A 24,434-nucleotide genomic window follows, 5' to 3' on the forward strand; every position below is an offset into this window, starting at 1 on the left:
AAGGTCTGTAACTCTGGACAAGTAATATCTCTCTCACCCTCAATTTTCTTATCTATAAAATGAGGAAGTTGGATATGTTGGACTCTAAGGTATCTTCCAGCTTTAGTTCAAGTGGTCAGGCCCAAGAGACCTAGATATTTGGAGTTCTGGAGGTGGAGCCAAGATGCCAGAGTGAAGCAAGGAAATTGCTCAAGCTCTCCCAGTTTCTGTTGAAAATCACATGAAAACAAGCCTCTGAATAGAGTCTGACAGAATGAAACCACTCTCTAGCTCAAGATAAATTAAAGGATTTTGAGAAAGGTCCAGTCCCACTGGAGTGAAAGGAGTGCTCAGCCCAGCTCAGACTGTCTGGGAAAGCCAGTGAGAGGGTCTTAATCACAGCAGATCAGCAGCTGAGATCCTCGTTCATGGCTCAGTAGCAGGGTAGACCAGTGGGGCAGCCTCCAGGACCAGCTCAGAAGGCAAACTGCGCGCCTGGGAAACCAGGTGGTTGCCTGGAGAAAGCATCAGATAGGGCTACCCCTTGCCGTGAGCAAGACACCAAACACTACGGGCCCCTGTACTCAAAGGTTAAGGTTCAGAACTGTACAAGAAACTTGGAATGGCACCCTTCTTACTCAATTTATCTAGCAAGATAATACACCATCACCAAATGGGATTTATACCAGGAATGAAGGACTGGTTCAATATAAGGAAACCTACTGGCACAAATGACCATATCAATAACAAAACAGAAATCATATGATAATCTCACTAGATGTATATGATGATATTTGACCAAATATAGCCTCCTTTTTGCTAAAACAAACAAACAAAAAAAAAAAAACCATTAGAGAGCATCAGAATAAATGAAGTTTTCCTTAAAACGATAAGCAGCATTTATCTAAAACCATCAAGTATTTTTTGTAATAGGAAGAAGCTAAAAGCATTCCTAATAAGACTGGAGCAAAACAGGAATGTCCATTATCATTATTCAATATTGTAATAGAAATGTTGGTTTTAACAAAAAATAAAGCAAATTAAAGGAATCAGAGTAGGTAATAGAGAGATAAAATATCACTCTTTACAGATGATATGATGGTATATTTGGAGAATTCTAACAAATCATCCAAAAATTTACTTGAAATGAGACTTAGTCATTTGGAAGGCTGAAAGAATTAATGGGCATGTCTACTGAGATGCTATCGGTTATCTCGGGGGATGAAGAGAGGGGAAGGTTATGCAGGTCATAGAGAAAGGTCCTATAATACAACAAAATATTGATTAGAATCTTGGTGGTAGCAAATAAAAGGAAATAGATGCCCATTAAGTGGAGAATGACTAAAGAACTTGTGGTACACAAATGAGGAAATATTACTAAACAACAAGAAATTATGTGAAAGAAGCATAGAAAGATTTATGTGAACTAATGGAAAGTAAACTAAGTAAAAGCAGGAACACAGTATATATAATGACAATATAAACGGTCAAAGGAAAGAGCAAAAAAAAACAATGTTTTTCAATTATAAAAACTAAATTTGGGCCCCCAAAAGTTAAGAAAATATACCTCCTTCGCTTTTGTGCAGAGGTAGGGAATCAGAGGTATGAAATATTACATAAACTGTCAGACTTGATTAATGTGCTGGTTAGTTTTGTAACTTTTTTCCTTCTGTCTGATTTGTTACAAGGTTTAGCATTCTGGGTAGGGGAGAAGAAATGTATTTGGAAATGTAGGTGAAAAAAAAAAGACATAAGTAAACATATTAAGAAAATAGTGAAGAATGTGACTGGTAATCAGCAAATGCTGTCCTAACATTAAAAAGGATAGGGGAGAAGAATGTATTTGCTCAACTACAACCTAGTGAGCGTGACTTCAATTACTGTCAGAATTCTGGAACCCTTGAATAAAGGCATGACTTGTAAGGAAAAAAATTATTTGTTCTTTCTTGGTTCTCCTCCAGCCTGTTTTGACTGCATCAGTCTATTTGTTATGTTGGCTCTACAGCTAAAACCAGTGCAGTTGCTGTGGGTGGGTGTCCCCAAAGCTCCGTCCAGGGCTCTCTTCTTTTCTCCCTCTGTACTTTTTCCCAAGGTGGTTGTATCAACTCCTATGGATTCAGTGATAGTATCTATGCAGATGTCTCTCAGATTTATCCAGGTCAAACTTCTTTTCTCCTGTCCTGTTTCAAACTTCCTCACACCAGTCAACAGGCTATATGGTAGCTGGGCATGGAATCTGGTCACACTGGGCGTGTGACTCTGAACAAGTCATTTAACTTCTGTTTGCCTCAGTTTCCTCAACTGCAAATTGGGGTTCATAAAAGCACTTCTCTTGCAGGACTGTGATGAGCATCAAACAAGGTAACATTTGTAAAGTGCCCGGCGCCTGGCAGGTAGCAGGCCCTTACTAGCTTGCTGCATTGCTTTTCCTTCTATTGGCCATCTCGAACCAGATATTCAGAAGACACTTCAAAGTCTGCATGTCCAAAACTGAACTCACTTATCTCTGCCAAAAATGTCTTCCTCTTCCTAATTTCCCTATGATCCCTAAAGGTATCACCACCCTCCCCGTCACCCAGACTGTGTCATCCCTTACTCATCTCCCCTCTATCCAATCTGATGCTAGCTCCTTCTGAGTGCAACACCACACTCTATAACCCAGTAATACTGACCTCTTTGCTCTTCTTCCACTGGACACTAATTGCCTCTCTCAACTTTCATTTTCATTGGGTTCCCCCAGACCTGGAATTCTTTTCCTCTTTATTTATCTCTTGGCTTCCCTGCTTTTCTTCATGCTTCACAAAAAAAGACCAACCTTCTACAAGTCATTCTAGAATCCCCTTTTATGCTAGAACCTTTCCTCAGGCTTATCTTTAATTTATTTAGATCTTTGTATATAATTGTTTTCATGTACACTTTATTATATTTAAGCTCCTTGAAAGCCGGAACTGTTTTTTGTTTGTTTGTTTGTTTATTCCACAGCTAAATTTAGTGTAGTTCTTGGAATATAATAAGCACGTAATAAATGCTTGTTGGTTTGGTTGATTTGTTACTTGAATAACTGGTGATTACTACTAGCCAACATAGTTTTATCATCATTAACCTAATCTCTACTTTTGACAACACTGCTCTATTGGCATATTGGAGGAATGGTATTAGAGGCTACCTAGGCTGTTCTAGTGAACATGTAAGAAAGATGCAAACTGAATAGATGAATTCAAAACTGGTTAAAAATAGCAAAGCAAGAAGGGGCAAAAGTATTTATTAGCACCTGGATGTCAAGCTGGAAGGAAGTCACTAATGCAGTTTCAGGGAGTTCTTCCTGATCCCATTCTATTTAATCTATTAAGCATTCCTAATTTGAATGAAAGCATAGATGGTTATTATTAAATCTGTAGTTGACACAAAATCGAGAGCAATAACATGCTGAATGCATTACACAATTAGGATCCAAAAGGATCCTCCTGACAGATAAGAATTAAGGGGTCAATTTAACAAGATGATATAAATGTATATTTTAGTGTACTCATTAACTCATGCATGCGGATATTCCCTCTCCAATGGTAAAAACAGCAACCCACCCATACTTTCTTACTCTGTGGAATCCTGGTCACAAATCTCTAATTTTTCATTCCATCTTTCCCTCTGCCTCAACCTTTTCTCTTCAACCTATCCTTTGCTCTCTATAAGACCTCCAATCCTCTAACTTTCAGGGTTTTCTTGGGCCAAACTGTTATGAATGTACATATTTAAAGTGTCCTATAACCTTAAAATGCTAATTTTTGGCTAGCTATCATTATTAGATACATTGTCAATATAAATATATTCCTTTACAGCATGCTGTCACTGACAATGATTCATGAAGAACTGGCATAAGATGAAATCAAATATGGATAAATGTAAAGTCTGACACTGGGAGTCAAGTTTTAATCAACAAACATATTAACCAACTGTATTTAAGTCATTATGCAAGATGCTAGGGATATAAATACAAATAAAAAGAATTCTTACCCTCAAAGAATGGCATGCAAATTCTACTGGAGTACATGATGTACCTAGATAAGAATAGTCAAAGTAAACCTGATGGAGAGAGAACAAGCAAGTTTTGAAGGAAGACCAGGTCTCTGGAAAAGGACCCAGGCCTGAGGGGCACTTTGTGAGAATATAGCAGAGAGTGTCAAGTTTTAGGAACAGTTAGTATACTAGTTTGGCTGGAATGTAGTTTGTGAAGGAGAATCGTGTGAAATAAGGCTGAAAAACATTTTTAAAAAATCAACCACACAAGTACAGGATGAGGGAAATGTGGCTACATAACAGTTCTTATGAAAAAGATCTTTATGAAAAAGTACTTATGAAAAAGTATTCACAGAATTACATGATTTTTTTTAAACCACAGTATCTATCCAACTCAAACCCCCTAAAAAGAATCCTTACTACAATATAACCAATCACCGATTCTGTGGAATGTGCTTCTGTTGTGGTGGACTAACATGTAAAAGAATCAACAATATAACAGAGAAGCCAAAATACAAAAGGAGATAAGGCTAGATAGATAATATAACCATAGAATGAAGGGATAATAAATTCCATTTAGACTCCATCCTGGAATATTATATTCAGTTCTAGGTACCATATTTTTTAGAAAGGAACCTGTCCAAAGAAAGTGATCAGAATAATGAGGGAATTCAAAACCATGTCACAGAAGGAACCAAAGATATTTACACTGGAATGCTTAGGGGAAATTAAATGGAAAAATGAGGATCCTTCAAGTACTGGAAGAACTGTCATGTGTTTTGTTTGGACAGATTTCAGCTTGATATACAGAACAACTTTCTAACAATTAGTTTTCCCAAAGCAGAGCAAATGGACTATCCCTGTTAGTGAGTTATTTATTTGTGGAGACATGGTAGAATTCCAGGTGATATGTAGAGTTTAGATCAAAGGAACTGCTGAGGTTTCTTCCAATTCAGGGCATATAGCACCTCCCGGGGTTTATCTTACTCTATTGTCTGTCCTATCTTGTTTGCTACCCATATGATCTTGGACAGGTCACTTTTAATTTCCACAGACCTCAATTTACAGATGAAGATATATAAAATGCAGGGTTTGGATAATGTGACCCTTGAGATCCCTTCCAGCTCTACAATCTTGCTATCACCTCCTTAACAAGACCTCTTCATTTCCAAACACATCTCAAACTCAATCTGTCCAATTTCTCACCTTTTCCTTTTAAACTCGCCCCTCATTTTAACTTTCTAATTTCTCTCGAAGGTGCCACCTTCCTTCCAGTCACCCAGATCTGCAAGCACACACTCATCTTCAAATCTTCTGTTTCCCTCCATCATTTGCCCAGCTTGGCCAATTCTGCCATCCTAAGATCTCACATTTGTCCCTTTCTCTACGTTAACAAGGTGTCTTCTGACTCAGGCCATCATCGGCTTCTGACTGAAAAACTGCTTCTCCCTAGACTGTTAGTTTTCGGGTTCTCTCCATCCTAATGTCCTTCACACAGCTGCCAAAGTAACCTTCCTAGTATGTACCTTTCTGCATCACTCCACTATTCAGAAACCTTTAGCATCTCCCTACAGCCTCTAGGACAAAGTACTCATTTTTCCTACTTTTCAGGGCCAATGGGACTCTTATCTTCCAATTCAAGCAACTTGCTGTTCCCCAAAATCATTGATCCAGCTCCTAGCACCTATGTGCCTCTCACAAGGCCTGGGATCAACTCTATCTCCTTAAAATACACGCTTCCTTCAAAGTTCAGTTCCTGTACCATCACCTAGAGGAAGCCTTTTACATCTTCTCAGTGGTTAGCACCTCCTCCCCCTCCTTCATGCTGTTACATACATGTACCTATTTCCACATCTCACCTACTCGGCAGAATGCAAGCTTCTTGAGGGCAGGGACAGAGTTTTGTTTGTTTTATATCCCACAGCTTAGCATAGTATTTTACAAGTAGTAAGTATTTAATAAAAATAGGAGGGTTGCCCCCTACTTTAATTCTGGTTACATGAACTATCTGTACTCCCTGACTTTGCTCACACCAATTTCAAAGTCTAGAATGTCCCAGTGAACACAGAATAGGAAAGAAAAAGTTAGAGGAGGTCTAGCCATAAAGAGCTCTTAGGATAAACGAGTAATATTTCAAGAAATGAGGAGACAAGTAGGAGGGCGGGGGTAGTGGGGAATAAGACGTCTGACAGCATTTGGAACTTGGAATGGAGGAGAAACTGAAGGGTCAAGGTGGGATTACGAGATGAAAAAAGTAGGAGGTCGGAAGCCTTACCAAGTTTCCCTGGCTAAGGACCATGGCAAGCAGTGTGTGGGTGGCCTACATGGTAGAACATTAGAACCTGGACACAGATATGAACGAAAGGCAACGTCATTTAGCAGTGAGTAACCAGATCCAACCCAAAGACCGACAGTTTGGGTACAACATGCCCTTCAGAAAGGGCATGGTGACAGCCCTACCTAATTTATAAGACCTCCAGGGCAGTAACTCAGAAAAGCAGTACTGCCTCTCATAAGACAACGAGGCAGCCTCACTCTGTTCCATGGTGGTAAAAACCGTGTTACGGCATCTTCAGATCCCATAACCAATGAAAGGAGACAAGTTTACCCAAACGAGTCCTAACAGAGTACATTTCTGGCAAACACACTACCATGCACTCATTCTGCCTATGTCCTGAGGAAACTATTTAGCTTCCTTATATGGTCCTTCTGTTCAGCGCTGTCCTGTATGATAATGAACGTCCCTGCTGGAGGAACAAAGATTCCCCAGGAAGAACACGATTCTTCTGCCTCATGTCACTAGAGAGAGGAGTACCAGCAGAAGAATGGAAAAATCATGGGAAGGGAGATTTGGGTTTGAATTCTGGCCCTGACACTTACTGGCTGTGAGACCTTGGACTGACCAACTTCACCTCTATGAGCCTCATTATCCCTCATTTGTGAAAAGGGGGAAAAATCTTGCACTCCCTACCTTACAAGGTCATTTCAAGAAAGATACTCTATAAACCCGAGTGGTTCTAAGTCCCTTTTTAAGGTGGTGGAGTGTAACAGAATACAGAGCCAATCTAAAACCAAAGGATCTGGACCCAATCACTTGCTTAGTTACATGGCTTCAGGTCAGGCAAGTCATTTCATTTTTCTGGGCTTCATTTTCCTCATCCACAAAATGGAACCTATAACACTTTTACTACCTCTCTCCTCTGGGTCGTTCTGAATAAAGCAGTTTATAAGTAGGAAAGTGCTGCTGAAATATGAGCTGTGGTTAATGTTACTATGATTTATTTCACTAGAAAAATTGGCCACGTTAACGGAAAAATCAACAAAAACACTACAATCGTCTAGGCTGATTGCTGGCATAAAAATTAAAGTAGATAAGTTGTAAAACTTTCATTTAACCTCATTAAAATTTACTGTTTCATTTTCTCTACATATGATACACCTTTTACTATATTAAAGAGGCATTATACAGACAACAGCCTTTCTAGAATATCTGCTATTCGTCAATATTTGTGTATATCCAGGACATAAACTCATTTAAATGATGTCAAGAGGAGAGGGCAAAGGAGAAGAGATGACAAAAGTTTTCAATAGATAAAATGTGCGATACACACAAGGCCCAACTTAAATCAATAAAAATTCAAATAGCCACTGAGTAAAACAAAATCCAACACGAAATTCTGCCAGTAAATATATGCCTCTGAATTTTCTCCCCTTGTTTGAAATAGGAAAAACTCCCTCTGAAATGCATGCTGAACATCTCTAGCACTTTGATGTCTCACTATACCCTCAAACTGTCACTAATAAATTACTGGGATTACCTTGTGTGTCATCAGACATTGGCAGTCTGGTAAAACTTATGAACTGCTTTTCTGAATAAAATACAAAGGATTACAAATGAAATTGATTATAATAGTACTGAAGCTTTACCCTCCTTCCATTCATCCCTCTATTCTGAAATCAATATATTCTTTTATAGGATTCAAAAATATTCCCTAAATTTTACACATGAATAGACAAAGTCCCCAGACCAGCTTAATTATTTATTCAAGGTCATAAAGCAAGTCAGTAGCACAACCCATATTTCTGATTCCAAATTCAATGTAAATCACAGCTTTCCATGGGTACCAGGCTAATTTTCCCAGTGGATGGATTTGGCCCCAACTATTTCTTTAATGAGGGTCTATAACCACCCCTTATTTCTTAGCCTTATTTTTAGGAACCTCCACAGTCCAGCACAGCTTTCTGAGTCCAATCTTAACTCATCCTACCAACTAGCACAGAATCTTGAACACAGAAGGCCCTTCATAAATGTTGCATCAAATACGAACTCCCTTCTTCCAGACTGTTTTTCCTCAAGCCAAAGTAGATCACTTACACACACACCCTTTGTATTTGCTGCCTTTCTGCCTCCATTCATGATGGTCACCAAATTTGAAATGTCTTCTCTTTACCTATTAAATTCTTCTCATCCTTTAAAAATCCTAACTCAAATATCACTTCTTTTAGGAAACCTTCCATGATTCCTGGTAGCTGGGAATGGCCTCTCTCTGAAGTACTGTTTTCATACTTCTCAAGGGCAATTTTGTATTCATCATTTGTGTGATACAGATGGGGTTATATCCTCTATAAGACCAAGATAGGAGAGTCTTTTTCTACACTTGCTTTCTTCCCTAATATCAAGCACAATATTCTAGAAAGTATAAGTGCTCATTAAATATTTGTTGACTTAAAGACAACGACCAAAAATTCTTCCCTATTTAACCAATCTTTAGATTTCTAGATGAACAGCCAGTATAGTGCTTTAAAACAATGCAGCAACCAGCCAATGACCTTGGACACACTCCAGGCAGGGCTAACACAATGTCTGAGGACATGATTGCAAAGAGAATGTTGTCCTAAATGAATCAAAAATGATGCTAGCTGGAACGAAGAGGCATCCAGCAGAGCCACAAAAAATGATGGAGGCGGCAAATAGCTTGTCTCTCAGACCACAGGGTGCACAGTTTTAACCTTTATAAACTGAAAACAAGTCTGCCTCCTGTTAAGAGTTTAAATAACTGCACACATTGCTGCTGTCCTGTCAAATTAAAGAACACATCAGACAACTCAGTTTAAATCATTTTTTAAAAAACAACCCCTCAAATTTATCAAACTTGTATAAACAACATAGTACAGTATTACCTTAAAAAAAAAAAAACACACACACAAAGATTACTTGCTAAGCTGTTTTTACAAGGGGAAGCTTTGCAGACAGTTCAATATTTAGGGAGCTCACTGACCATGTAGCAGAGATCACAGGATTTGTGTGATCCCAGCAAGACAGTGTCTTTAACAGAGTAGAGTTTTTCTAATTCAAAGATCAGCTTTTTCAGTGATCCCAGTACAATATTCAAATGACTAAGATCACTGTTAGTGGTTTTTAATTCAATGTTACTGTTTAGAATAAACTTTCAGCACTAATAATAAAAATAAACATCTTAACAGGCTTCTTTCTTCAGAGGTAACAGATTTTGTAAAGGCTTGCTCAAGAGTCCAGGTTTCCCATACTTTCTGAACAAAGGCCCCATTCCCATTAAGAAACAGTTATGGGATAAGCCAACCCTTACTCAGCTTGCACCACAGGCCTCAATATACTAATGTCCTTACACATAATGCCAAAATTCACCCTGAAAACCTCATCTTAATAGTGCCCTTTGGGGCTACTTAGGCTGGAAAGCCCTAGGTGAAGGTTATTAATGAAGCTCATTATGAAGCCTGGGGTCAGTTATAACCCTCACCTTAAATAGCAGACAGCTGATTACACTACCTACTACCTCAGCCACTGTAATGATTCCTTTTCAGGACGTAAGTAGCAAGTCAGACGTCTCCAAGGCTTCTTTTGTTACTCAAGATGGGGAAGACTGCTCTGCCAGCACCCTGTACATGTCTCAATAAAGCTTATTGTTAGCAATTTCCACGCTTGGTTGAATCCATTCAGATCACTCCATTAGCCATAAAAAAAATCAATTAAAAAAAATACAATTACAATAAATGATTTATTGATTGTTTTAAAGGATTTTCCCCTCAAAAGAACAAGTTAAAAATGTTCCCTTGCTTTTTTGACCTGCAATGTCCTTTTCTCCTTTAGGCTGCCTCCTGTGACCCCTATATTCCCAGGCAAATACACAGTGGTCCCAACTAAAGGCACACCCCAGCGTGTGCACCCAGGCTGGGGTAGCTCCCCGAGCTGTCCTGAGGTTGCATTTCCTTCAGAAGAATAGAAGGTTTTCATCCGCAATGCCTGTTGTACACACTAAGGCTGCTCCTTAATTGGACTGAACTTTCTAGGTGCTGAAAGAGGAGGGGGAAGAGAAAAAATTAAAATCATCCAACAGAATATGAAGCATTAGCTGTGCCCAGAAAGATGACGACTTCAGCATTCACTTTAACCGCTTTCTTACAGAGTCAAATACAACCATAAAATGTTTTTGTGAGCTCTCCCTGGGACTCTTCCCAAACCGTGGGTTATAGGCAAAGATCTAGAGGGCTTTTGTGAAGAAGACCCAGCGCTAGTCATCTGTCTCCTGGTCGGGGGCCAGGGGCCAGGGTTCTAATAGAAGGAGAAAGAGGATGACAGGGAGACTTTTGTTACAAGCCTTAGTGAGTCCAACCAGGATTTAAAGGCAGAAAGAAAATGGCTAGTTTCTCCTTCTTTTGAGGGGGGTGAGGCAAAGGAGAGTGGAAGAGGAGAAGGGCCTAGGAAAGAAAGAGAATTCATCCAGTGAAGTTCAAGGGGATGCCCCAAACAAGAAGGAAAAACACAAAGGCAGCCATGGACATCCCCAGGACAGGAGGGTGGGGGTAGACAGGTTGGGATGCATCAGCCATCAAAGGACCTCCTGGACAAGTCTGTCACTCATCTCTTCCAATGGAGAGCAGATCCCACTTGGACAGCATGAAGGCATGCTATAAATAAAATAAAAGTGTTGCTAGAAGTGGGCAGCCTTTGGAATGCCCCCTCGTCCCTGGCTTCTGGGAGATGCCCTTTAAGTCTGCACCAAGGAGATCACTGTGCTCACTTACACAGTAAGCAAGTCAAAGTGGAGGCCCCTGTGATCGCTGGGTGGGAGGGTCTGCTCCTCCTGCTCCTAGGAAGAGGCCATTTACTTCTTCTGGAAGAAGCCCGTAATGGACACCTGTCTGTGAGCTTTGCCAAGAGCAGCGGCTCCCTTCTTGAGGCCCTTCCGTTCCTCTTTGAGCTCCTTCTTCACGGGCATGGAAGGGGGTCTTTGTAAGGATGTGGTCTTCACTTTAAAATCTTCTTCACTGTCTGTGCAGGACTCACTCTCATAAGTCTTTTCTGTCACTGTTGTTGGAAAAAGAATACAAAAGGCATCACAAATGGGCAGATTTCAACAGAATGGGGTGGACTGGATGATCATGAACTCCCTTCTTACAGTTCTAAATCTTATGAGTCAGAAGTGAGCCAATAAACATTTATTAAGCGCCCAGCATGTTCCCAGCACTAAATCAGCCCTGGGGATGTGGTGCCCTCTCAAAGGGCTCACAGACTGATGGGGAAGTCAACCTGCAAACAACAATGTATAGATATGCCATGACAGGGCCAGAGAGAAGACCAGCATCAGGGAAGTCAGGATAATCTTTCTGGAGAAGGGGAGGTTTTAGCCAGAACTTGAAAGAAACTGGGGAAACAAAGAGGCAGACACGGGCAGAGGGAGAGGACATGTCTGTGTGTGTGGTGGGGGTTAAGATGCAATAAAGCTTGGACAAGTGGGGGGGGGGAGAGCTTTAAAAAGTAAACAGCAGGCTTTAACCTTGATTTCCAAGGTAGGGATGGGTCAAAAGCTGACTGAGTAGGGGGCTGCCGTGGTCACACCTGCACCTTAGAAAGAGGCGGAGAGTTACGCTGGAATGGGCTGAGAGGAAGGGAGGGTGCGTATGGAGGAGATGTTAGGAAGGTAACAATCGTCAGGCTTTGACAATATATAGATTACAGGGTGAGAAAAAGTGAGGGGCTAAGGATAACTGGGAACATGTTGTGCCTTAGACAATAACAGGGAAATTGGAAAAAGGGATGGGTTTCCAGGGGAAATGTCTAGTTTTGCCGAGTTCAAGATGTCCAATAGGTAGATGGAGACAAGGGAGAGCAGGTCAGCAAAAAGCCTGGGGTGGGAGAGGTGGATTTCAAAATTGTCTGTGTAGAAACAATATAAGTAAATCTATGGGAGGGGAAGTAAAGGTCCCCTTTACTTAAGGGGGAGTAAGGTTTAAGAAGAGAAGAAGGTCCAAGATAGGCCCCTAAGGGACACACAGCTTGAAAGGGCAAACCTAGATGAAGATCCAAGGGGAAAAGGGGACTGAGAAAGAGCAGTCAGATGGGAGAACCAGTTAAAAGCAGCGTCACAGAAACCAAAGAAAAGAAAATATCAAGGAAAAGAGGATGGTAAGACAGTGCTAGAGGCTGAAGGGAAATCAAGAAGGGTAAAGACTGAGAAAAGTCCATTACATTCGGCAAGTAAGAGGTTGTAAGTAACTTTGCAGAAAACCATTTTGGTGGGATGAGGAGGCTGGAAGCCAAACTGTAGAGAGTGAAGAAAATAAGAGGAAAAGAAGGGGTCATACCTACTGTAGACAGAGATGCCTTCTCACAAAAAGGAGGAGAGATGTGGGATAATAAATAGTCAGAGAGGATGGGACAATTAAGGGACTTTTTCTGAGGATAAGAGATCTTCAAGTCAACTTATTCTATTTGTAAGCAGTTCTATCTATAAAGAGACTTTTCCTTCCAGGCCCAAATGTGCTTTTCAGCATTTCCCTCTCACTTCTTCAAGTTCTTCCCTATGGAGCCAAAAAGAACAACTGTTTCTTCTACATAGCAGCCCTTCAAAGAACTGAAGACAGCTATCTTGTTCCTAAATTTCCTCCTCTTCTTTTTCTTTTACAAATTAAACAATGTCAGTCCCTTTAATCTGTCCTCATATAATATGGTCCTTAGGTCTCCCACTAGACTGCTCACCTTCCTCTGGACTGGCTCCAAGTTGTCAATGTCCTTAAATTATAGGGCTCAGAAATAAATACAATCTTCTTAGAGATATGTTTAAAGTACGACAGGAAACAGGAAGTCTGTCAACTCCCTTGGTTTAAGTAGCATGCCTATATCAATCTATCCTAGAATCACAATAGTTTTATTCAATTACTATGTCACACTTTCAGTATGGGGATCAGAGTAGATGATCTCTAAGGTCCCTCTAAATTCTAATGTTCTATGGAGTTTTTCTACTGAGATCAAAAGATAATTCAATAAACTGTTTAGTTTTTGGCTTAAACCAAGCTCAAAAGCACAAAAGTAGGAAGGTCACAGCTGGGATAGAACCCACATCTCCTGACTCCAATTTCACTCTATCTCTGCTTTCATTAAGACTCTCTTTGGGGAAGACTATTTGAGCACCCCCTGCCCTTGGCCCAACACTCCTCTTACAAGCAAGCTGACATGCTCATAATCCTAGAGATCATCCCAGAGAATGGGTTCTGAATGTGTAAAGGTTGCTTGTTTCCAGAGAATCTCTTGTTTGTTCTCAAAAGCCCAAGCTCATTTCCTGACTCTTGCTAAATGAGAGACCAGCACTCTGCAACAAGTCAATCCATTTTCAGGGGATTTCCACAGGGAAGCCTGCCTAGTGCTTAACAATTTTGATCCATCTTCCACTTCTCAGTACCCCACCTGGAGAAGTAGTATGATCATTCTGAAAACTGACCAGGGACTGTTTCTGTTAACTCTGCATCTCATATTAGGGAGCTTGTAAGCATATTATGAAGGGAAAAGAGGAGAAAGTGCACTTATTAATAGCAATCTCTAAGATAAAACTCTAAGATCTATAGTTTTACTCCTGAGTACATGTGATTCTCTATTCAAATAGAACACAGTTGACAGAAATTAATTATACTTTCTAGTCAATTAGCTCATTAATATGTGGAATGAAAGAGCTTAAATGTGTTTCTGGCTGCCTTATTTGCCAACATGACTACAATGCAGTAGGGCAATCTCAAACTAGTCAGGACAACATCATTTTGTCAAGCTTCTATTCAACTGGAGTAAAGGGAGTAAAACTCCCTCCTCTAAACTTTTAGAGGATATGATCCATTATGCCGAACATTGTACTTATTTGTCTTTGTATCTTCTGTAAAGATGGGGAACACTAGGACAAGGGAGGCTGCCATCTATTTTTGTCCCTCTTTGTAAAGTACAGAAATTTCAAATTGAAGGGGACCTCAAAGACCCTCTGAGATGTCATAAGAGGCAATTTAAAGCAGAATTCTAGACTTGGAGTCAAGAGACATCCTCTCCTCTGAATCTCAATTCTCCTCTGAATCTCAATTCCTTCATCTTAACAGCAAAATGGCACCTGATTATCAAAGTCACTAAACCATTTCAGGGAAGTGCTTTATAAAAATCTTCAAGCACTTTATAAATGAGGATCACCATTATTAGATGCACTCTTAACTTTTATTTGAAGCATGAATCTCTTCTACAAAATCCCTGAAGGTGGTTAGGGCTGCACAAAAATAACAGAATCATCTATCATAGACAATTCTTTACAGCGGATAGTGATATAGCAAATCTTCACAAAGGAATCTGAAAGGTGGCCTCTCAACTCTAGTTTACTATGACTGGGATCATTCACATCATTTCTGCATGAATAGTTAGATCATGATCCATCACTATATATCCCCTTAAGAATCTGAAGGAACTTACTACCTTATGAAATGGCCCGTCTCATTGCCAGGGAACTCTACATGTTAGGAAGCTCTTAGGATGCATTGAAATCTGTTTCCCTTCAGCTCCCACTCAAACATTCTTCCTCATTCTTCCTTTTGGGAAGAATACAGAACAATCTAACACTTCCACCTAGGCATCTGCATACACTGGGATATGGTGCTTTCTAAAAGATGAAAAGATTTCTCTGCAGCCAGGGCATACCTTTTCAATTATTTACTTCCAATATTAAGGAAAGCAAAAAGTGGAAAACTAATTAAAGTTCAGACCTTACAGATTCATTTGAGGGGGAAGAAAACAGATCATCAAGTCCAAATGAGGTTCAAAGTGGCTGAGAATAAGAAGCCTAAGGTCACAGAAGTAGTAAGTAGCCAAGCCAGGATTTGAACCCAGGGGCTTTAGGAGATCCAGATCCTGTGGTCTTTCCCTATACTCTGAAGATGAATCAACAACTTCTCTGAAGTCTTCATGCTCTCCTGTAGCATCCTGCATATGCAGCTTTTCTGAGCTAGTATAACAAGGGACCGTTTGTGTAGATAACATCTGATTTCTCCCTCACTGACGGGTGTGCAGTTAGAAATCCACATGCCTGGCCTTTCCCTTCATCCTGGGGGAGGGGAACTTTCCAAATACATCTCAGGAGGCTAAATTCCCTGCCTTTACTATTAAGTGAATTAAAAAGAAAAGGCTAGCCATTTAAAATCATCAAGACAAACTCTGATCAGGCACAAGAAAGGACAAGCCCCCTTGTGTTGGTACATTTGGAACAGGCTGAGCAAAGGAAGAAAAGCAAAAGTCCTTTGTTGGTAACAAGACCCAAGCTGCACTAGGTTAAGCTGTGGACTCAAACATTTCAGGAGGAAAAAATCTCTATTGGAGGAAAAGAGTTTTCATTGTTGTATCCAAGGCTCTTGACAATCCTGTCTGGACTGAGGAGTGCAAAAAAGCCCACAGCATGCACCTGGCCAAAACTGAAGAGCTAGAGTTTGAACAAAGCCACAAAGAATTAGCTACCAACCCCCAGTGAACTCATTTCCTTCACATGGCCATATTTTATTTTGCTTCTCTTTTTGGCATGAGGAAAGAGAAGAAGTTTGGGCTGAGTGTGTGTCCCACCTCTATTCTCTTTTTTCTAAAGGGAGGGGGAGAAGACCAAAAAAATTTAAATACACACACACACACACACACACACACACACACACACACCATTAATGATGAAACCATAATGTTTAAAAAGGCACTGAAAGCCAAAGTCAAGAAACAGAGGACAAGTTTGGGTAATTTAACAAAATACTACTTTCTAACAGTATACATTGCAATTAAGACTTAAAGGGCACTTTTCCAAAGAGCAAATAATGCAGCAGGAAATGGATGTTGTTGGAAGGCTTAGGATCATAGAATATAGAAATAGACAATAGGTCATCTCGTCCAATCTCTTCATTTTACATAAGAAAAAAGTGAGGCCCCCCCAAAAGTTAAATAACTTGGTTAAAGTAATGAATAATGAGCTTAGCTAATAACTTTCTGGGGAAAAAAGCCTTCTTTCCTAGGAAAGGGCTCCACAGTAAATTGAATTTTAAAATGAAAACTAGAAGGCAGAAAGGAATTTTTCTGGTAAATTCAGGTTGAATTAAGTAGTAAGAGTACTAATCATGTTAACAAATTAGCTTATGTTTACATGGCACCTTAGGGTTTATAAACCACTTTCTTCACAATAGCATTTGCATTGCTTACTAACAGAATCATGATTTCCATCTGTCAGAAGAAACTAGTAGCTAACGTAGAATCACAGTACTAGCTGAAGGCACAGTCAGGCACCAAAGCTTCCATCTCCTGACTCTGGTGGCTCCAGGGCTATATCACACTGATTGTATACACAGTCCCTGTCAGAATTAGGAAACTTATGATACTTGGACCAAGAGCAGTGGAAGAGATATGGGCAGATGCTAGAACGCTCTGTGTGTAGAATGCTGGAATACAGGAAACTTCACTGGATATCAGGCCATAAGGCTAAAAAGAGCATACAAGGAAGAACTCATACTTGAGCCTTCTAGAAACATTTTTTTTTGCTATTTTGTCTCATAACCCCTCAAAATAAGAACATAAAACAAAAGGAAAACTGGATGATACAATGGAAAAAGTGCTGATTTTAGAGTTGAAACCAAATCTAGAATTCTGCCACTTATGACTTGTGTGGCCATGAGCAAGTCACCAACTCTCTGGGCTTAAGTTTCTTTGCCTATAAAATGAGAGGGGTGGTCTAGCTGACTTCTAAGGTGCTTTCATGCTTTAAGGCTAAAATCTTCTGAAGGAAAAGTCCCCTCCTCAAAAGAACAAATGAAGGGAAAAGCTGGAGGAGATTCCTTGCCACCCAATTTCTTCTCACTCTTCTTGACTCACTAATAACTCAGTTAATCTCAGTGATCATTTTTTTTTCTTTCCCCCTACGGAGGCAATTAGGGTTAAGTCATTTGCCCCAGGATCACCTAGCTAGGAAATGTTAAGTGTCTGAGGCCAGATTTGAATTCAAGTCCTTGTGACTTCAGGGCTGATGCTCTATCAATGATCTGTTTAAAAATACAGATCATCCCATTTGAGTACCAGCCCTCTTTCCTGTATTTGGGAATTTTATGCCTCTTACCCATGCAGCCCTCCTCATCCTCAAAGGTTCTGGATTTCAATACTCTCTTCCGTTTTCTTTTCTTTTCTCCACTCGTGGCCTGACGGATCAAAAAAGACAAAGCAAACATAACTGACTGATAAACAGTTTAAAAAGAATGACATTTTACAAACTTAAGTCACCTACAACTTTAGAGCTGGAAAGAGAAGGAGTGTATGATTCTACAGCATGCAGTGCAGGTACAGGAGCAACAGGAATTGTCAGAAGAACAGCAAGAGGGCCAATCTGGTTAGACCGCAGGCCACGAAAAGGGAATAAGGTTTAAAAAAGGTTGTAGAAATAGGGTGGGACCAGGTTGCAAAGGGTTTTAAAACCCAAAGAGAAGAGACTTTTGTTTTGATCCTAGAAAAAAGAAGACGACCTTGGAGTTTGCTAAATAAGGAAGGAGATGGCCAGATACCTTTAGTACAAAGATTCTAACCTGGATGGAACTGACAAATATTTTGGGGAATGGGGGGTGGGGAGGTGGAGGCGGATTGTAAATTTGGATACATCTTATTTCCTCTGGCTTCTAACTGAAAATTAGCATTTCTTTCAATTAAGAATTTCTGTAAAAACTGTTCATTTTAAGGAGTCAGTCCACAAGCTTCACCAGACTGTCAAAGGAGGCCAGCCACAAAAAAGGTTTAGAACACCTGTTTTAATAGCTGGGTGAAGAATGAATGGGAGGGGAAGAGGATTCTGGTCTCAAAACTATTATGTACCTGCTTCTCTGGATTTCCTCTCTTTTCTGAGGTTCATTGCTATTTCTCTCTCTTACTTCTTATCCCTTTCTAATGCTCCTCTCACCACCTTCTTCAAAAACTCATGACTCCTAACTGTGGGTGTTCCTTAAGGAAATTTAAGGACCTGTATTTTTTTTTAAGGACGTGTCTTAAACCCTTCACAACTTAACTAACACTCTAGAAACCTCATCACCTTTATGCAGCTAACTCACAGATTCAGAGCTCCAGCCCCAATCTCTGCCCTAAGCATCAGGCCCACATCACTAACTGCCTATTGGATATTTCAAATGGATGTCTTATGATCGCTCAAACTCAATATATCCAAAACTAAACTCATGATTCTTTCCTCAAAACCAAAGTTTCACACTCCTTTCTAGTGTTCTCGGTTTGCCAACTTATCAGTATCTTTCTCCCCTCACTTTCCTTTCATCCCATATATCTAATTAGTGGTCATGTCTTACCAGTTCTATCTTTACAACATCTCTTTCGACTCATTCTACTCACACAGCTACCATCTTTTAAGTCAATCCCTCAGCCCTTTTTGGAAAAATTATTATAATACCTTCATAAGAGGTCTCCTTGTCTCATGTCTCTATAATCTTGTACACTGCTGTCAAAGAGATTTTCCTCAAGCATAAATATAACCAAGTCACTCCCCTACACAATCAATCCAAAGGCTCCCTACTGCCTCAAGAATAAAATATAACTCCCTTTAAAAATTTTTAAAATTCTTCTCAATCCAGCCCTAACCTTTTCAGGTTTATTGGTTGTCATCAACCTTCCTTCCCTTCACCCTCGCCTTTTCTGTTTCTCACCCATAGTACTTTGGCCCATTTCTGGGCCTTTGCACTGGTCGTGCCTATTCCTGGACAGTACTACGTTATCACATTCACCTCACACCTTTGAACTTTTAAACTGCAGCTCAAGCACCATCTTTTATGTGAAGCCCCTTTTAAGGATAAATGCTGTAGCCATCTTTCCCAGACTACTTTAATTATTCCATCTATTCTCACATGTGTCCCCATTAGAACTTCAATTGCTTGAGGACACAATACTTGGCACATAGCAAAATACTTGTTGAATGATTGAGGGTAGGATCGGGGACCCAGAGACAATGGACTCTTAGCTGAGGAAGAAAGGATTCAACAGTCCCATATTACTGTTGCATTCTGGGTGAAAGGTGATGAGGGCCTGGACTAGAGAGATCCTGGGAATACAGAAAAGGACAAATGCAAGATATATTGTAGAAGGGGAAAAAACAAGATTAGCGGTTTATCAGAAATATGGGTGTCAAAGAGTGAGGAAGCAAGGATAACACGCAGGATCCAAACCTGAGTGATGGAAGTGTCCTCTGTAGAAATAGGGAAGGGGGGATTTGGGGAGTGGCAAAGATGATGAATTCTGTTTTGGACAAGTTGAGCTGGAGTGATATCCAGTTCAAAATGTGTAGCAGGCAGTTCCAGATGTAAAAGCTCAGGAGAGAAACAAAGACTGAACATGTAGATTTGGGAATTATCTGCAGAAGAGGTTAATAAAACTCATGAGAGCTGATAGGGAGACAGCCTAGGAAAATATACAGAGTGAGGAGCTACAGATAATACTGCAAGATTACAAACCAAAAATGGATGTCTAAACATCATAGACTTGCGAATCAGAAGATCTGAGTCCAAATTTTGATTCCTGACAATCACTGAAATTCTAGGCAAGTAAACTCACCTCCCTCAACCTCAGTTTACTCACCTATAAATTGAGAAGTTTGAACTCAACATTCTCTAAGGTCCTTTCTAGCTCTAAATCTATGATTCATGATCAATGAGGACTAAGAAAGAAGGCGAAGACAGAAGAGTAACATTAAACAAACTGTTAATTAGTGGCAGAATACAGCCTTAAATTCAGTCCAAAATCCTGTGCTTTCTTGCTCCTGTACTGATTTAATTCCTCTGGAAGTAGCTTCTCATGGTCCTTCTACCCCCAAGATACAACTTTTCAGGATCTTCAGTTAGGGAATAGAATATTTTTGATCAAACAAACATACATATTTTCCAATTTAAATTAACATGCATTTATTAAACACCTAATAAAGACAAAAAGAAAAAACATCTCTCTTCCTTTCGAAAGAGTACAACCCTTACTGTAGTAGCTAGCATTTATGGAGCATTTTAAGATTTACAAAGAGTTTTACATATATTATTTCATCTTATCCCTAAAACCACTCTAGGTGCTAATCATAGCTATGATTATCCTTATTTTATTGATGAAGAAACTGAGACAAAAAGGCTTAAGTGACTTGCCCAGGGTCACAAAGCCAGTGTCTGAAGCAGGATCAAACTCCATTCTTCATGATTCTATGCTTATGTTCAGCACTTATTACTACTGTTCCTGGCACATAGGATGAAATCATGCTAGTGTTTACTGATTAACTAATCCTATAGGCAGAAGGGAGTCACTGAAGTTTCTTGAGAGGGAGTATCATCATCAAACATGTTCTTTAGGAAGGTCATTTTGAAAGCTGATGCAGGCTGAATTGGAAAGAAATGTAGCCAAGAGACCAAACAGAGAATACTGAACAAATCCAAGTAAGAAATAATGAATTTATTGAGAAAAGAGATAATACAGAGAAGAAAGTAGATACCCAAATTTTAGTCAAAAGATTTAGGTTGAAATTCCAGCTCTGCCAGTTACCAAGTGACTGAATGTTTTAATTTTCTTTTTGGACATTCATCTTCCTCATTTGTCAAGTGGGGTTGATAAAAGTGGAATCTGCTCTGCTCTACTAAAAGACTTATTGAAAAGGTCAAATGAAACTATTTAAGTACTTTATAAATCCACAAAAGAAGAGGAGGAATCATAGAACAGTGAAAAAAGAGTCCTGATTTTAGCAGAAGATCTGGCTTTCAAATTCTTGCTCTATCACTTACTAGATATATGACCCTGGATGAGTTACTTAATTATGTGAGCCTCAGTTTATTCATCTGCAAAATGAAGAGGTTAAACTAGATGGCTACTGAAGACTATTCTAGTTGTAAATCTCTAAGCATATGATTTCTGGATCTGTAACATTATTATAAACTATTCTTTTCCTATTTGCTAAGCTATGGTACTTCTCAACCTTCCTACAAGAGAGCTGTCAGAATGCAGTAAAAATGAGCCAAGTGAATTTGGACTCTTTATTCTCCCCACTTTTCTGTTTTGGGGGCAAATGGTTACACATAGTAAAATGGCTATAAGAACTCATGTCCAAACCAACTCATTCTCTCTGGCCAAAAATCTCAGTCTAAGAGAAGGGAAAAGGTATAGCACAATTCCTGGTATGGTGGGATGACAGCTATTTAAGGGCATGTGGGTAGATTAAAAAAAGGCCTTCTTCAATTGAAGAAAAATTCAGGACAATAGTAAGAGGAGCAGTGACAGCTTACTTATATGATGTTTAAATGTTCACAGAGCACTCTCCTCACAACCCTGTGGAGTCAATAGTGAAACTATTATCCCCATATTACAGATGAAGAAAGTGAGATTCACAGTGTTGACTTGTCCACAATTATCCAAATAGTATGTGTGGTATGGCAGAGAGAGGCCTGTGGAAATTTTAGAACATTGGATGATTGAGTCAGATTGAAAGGCAACAGCAAGTCCCAGCCACAGACATTTACCTTAATGGAAGGAGGCTCTGGCTCAATCTTCAGCGCTGGCTCAGGAAGAGGAGAAGGAGGAGGACTTGAAGGTGGCAACTCAGTTTCATAAGTCCCTGGAGAATCTGGCACAACTACAATGAAAACCAATTAGACACATAAGAACTGGATGCACTCCCCATAAATATTCTTTTTCTGCTTACACCTGACTTTACCAGGTCCAATAATGGAATTTCTGGTCAATCTCTCTTAAAAATTACATGTGTTAGAAATGATGAGGTAGTAGATTTTAGAAAAAGACAGAAAAACTTGCATGAAATAATGAAAAGTGAAATAAGCAAAACCAAGAGAACATTGTTACAGTTAACAGCAATACTATTCTAAGAAAAAGTTGAATAAGTAATTTTGAGTACTGCAAATACTCAAATCAACTACAAAGGACCTATGAAGGAAGGTGCTATCCACTTCTAGAGAAAGAACTGATAAATAGAAGCATATATAGTCTGTTTTTATATATATGCACATCTTTGTATCTAACAATAAGTAGCCTTCTCTAGCAGGGCAGGTAGGAGGAAAAAAGATGCACAGTAGAGAAGAAAAGAAAACTTAAAAGGAAGCACAGAAAATTAGAATAGCTGTGAAAATGATTATAGTTTTTATTACAATTTCCCCCCAAAAAGTAAATAGCATGAAATGGAAATTCATGGTTTTATACGGAATCCTCTTGTCATGTTGTGCTGTGTACACAAAAATGTTCTTTTTGTATTTAAATTCAAAATTAATAAAAATTTTGAAAAAAAATTACATTTTGTTGGCATCATACAAATAAAAATAAAACTACACAAGTTTTTTTCCTTACCAGTCAGAAAACAAGCAGGAGAGTGTATTTTAAAGTTGATTTTTGTTTAAATGAAGGGAACATATAAATAGCAGAATGTACTGAATGGTTCTCTGCCACTGGCAAGTATAATGTCCTTCAAACAAGGCCTATTTCAGATTTCTCCACAACAGGGACATCGTCATATGTCTATGGTTGGAACTTGAGGCTTGTATTTTTCTAGTACAACCACAAATTTATAGAATTTCAGAAGCAAATTAAAACATATATGACTGAAACATATCCAGAGGGTCAGAACTAGAAGGGACCTCACTATATAACATATGCAAAGCACTTTGTAAGAAGGTACAACATGAATATCATCAATTATTATTGTGGTACCAAGAAAGGGAACTTAAGAGATCATTTAATCCAAATCCTCATTTTACAGAAGAGAAAACTAAGATTTAGAGAAGGGCAGGACATAGTCACGGTTACTTTACTGGGAAGTAGGAAAATATAGCCTTGACCTCAGCTCTTCAAACTCTCAGCATTCACTTCCCTCCACATTGATTTTGCTCCTGTGTGAGGAAGCTTATCATTGCCCCTCTGTTCTTCACACTCAAAAAATGTTCTATATTGAGATTAGCAAGAGAGAGAAATTGTTACAGGAAGACATGGTTGATCAGCCAGTCAATAAGCGTCTAGTAAGTGCTTACTGTGTGCTGTTCACTGGACTAAGCATGGGGGATAAAAAGGAAGGCAAAAACTGGTTCCCTGTTCTTAAGGAGTTCACATTCTAATGGAGAAGGCAATATATAAAAAATCAGATGTATATAAGATTTTCGCAGAGTTAAATTCTAAGTAATCTCAGAAGCATTCTTCCATAAGCATTAGCTTATGGAAGCCTGTCTATCAGAGGACAAGAAGGACAGTGTCACTGAGGAGATCCCATCTGTTAGCAAATGTGCAAAGCCCATGAGTGGAGAGATCAAAAATCCTCAATTGACTTACTGCTCAATCAGCACATGAAATTTTTGGGCAGAGGATTGAGTGGCTGTTTTACCTCACCTGCTCCCTGAATTTCATATGCCTGGATTCAAATTCAACATAAAATCTGGATCTACCATTCTCCCCACTGACTGGGTCTATCAGTATTAAAATTTATGACCATACAGGCAGTAGGACAAATGACCTGCAAAGGTGAGGAAGAATGAGCATCAGCCAGCACAAAATCATAAATTATCCACTGCAAGGATGAACTGAGATAGTAAACTTTGGAATAATAGACATAGAATCATAATGGCATGCTACCCAGAAGAATATTGGACTTTAAACTGATACATTAGAATAAAGAGTTCAAGTAGGAGAAAGAGAAAGCAGAAAAACAAACAACTTATAAATTGCTAAAGGTGCTAAAAGGTAAAGAATAGGTGCTAAAATGGATAAACTATAATATTTTTGGTTTTGTTTTTCCCCCAAGGGGAAAGAAAACATGTTACATTACTCTTAACCAAATACTCCTCTTCTCAGAACTTAGATTACACTTTGGTTTTCATTTTTTCTAATGTATCCTTTATTAATGTACACTTAATAATGTATAATTATTAATGTACTATCCCTAGCACAGTTTTCCATACATAGCAGTTGCTTATATTTGCTGAGATCGTTTCTAGCCAAGACAGCTGCTTGAACAGGGAGGTGGACTCCATGGTTCCCACAAACCTCTCCAGTCAAACCCTGAAGCTTTCACTAGACTGAATAATGATCAGAAAACGTAATATGAAACTACAGTGACTTCTTGCATGTCCTAAAA

General features: G+C 39.3%; 1 protein-coding gene across 3 annotated transcripts in view; it reads right to left on the reverse strand.

Annotated features, from left to right (window-relative positions):
* Window positions 1-2,931: 2,931 nt before the first annotated feature.
* POLD3 (DNA polymerase delta 3, accessory subunit) overlaps window positions 2,932-24,434 on the reverse strand; it is a 64,312-nt gene continuing 42,809 nt past the window's right edge. For 2 of the 3 annotated variants that reach the window (XM_031961408.1, XM_031961407.1), the window contains 3 exons: window positions 21,823-21,935; window positions 17,409-17,487; window positions 2,932-11,338 (listed from right to left, as the gene is read on the reverse strand). In XM_031961408.1, the coding sequence (XP_031817268.1) occupies window positions 11,136-11,338; window positions 17,409-17,487; window positions 21,823-21,935 (395 nt within the window). In that variant the 3' untranslated portion in view covers window positions 2,932-11,135. The remainder of the gene's footprint in view (window positions 11,339-17,408; window positions 17,488-21,822; window positions 21,936-24,434) is intronic. The other variant, XM_003764661.4, reaches the window with a different exon arrangement.

This window comes from Sarcophilus harrisii, chromosome 3 (genome assembly GCF_902635505.1).
Source record: "Sarcophilus harrisii chromosome 3, mSarHar1.11, whole genome shotgun sequence".
NCBI lineage: Eukaryota > Metazoa > Chordata > Mammalia > Dasyuromorphia > Dasyuridae > Sarcophilus > Sarcophilus harrisii.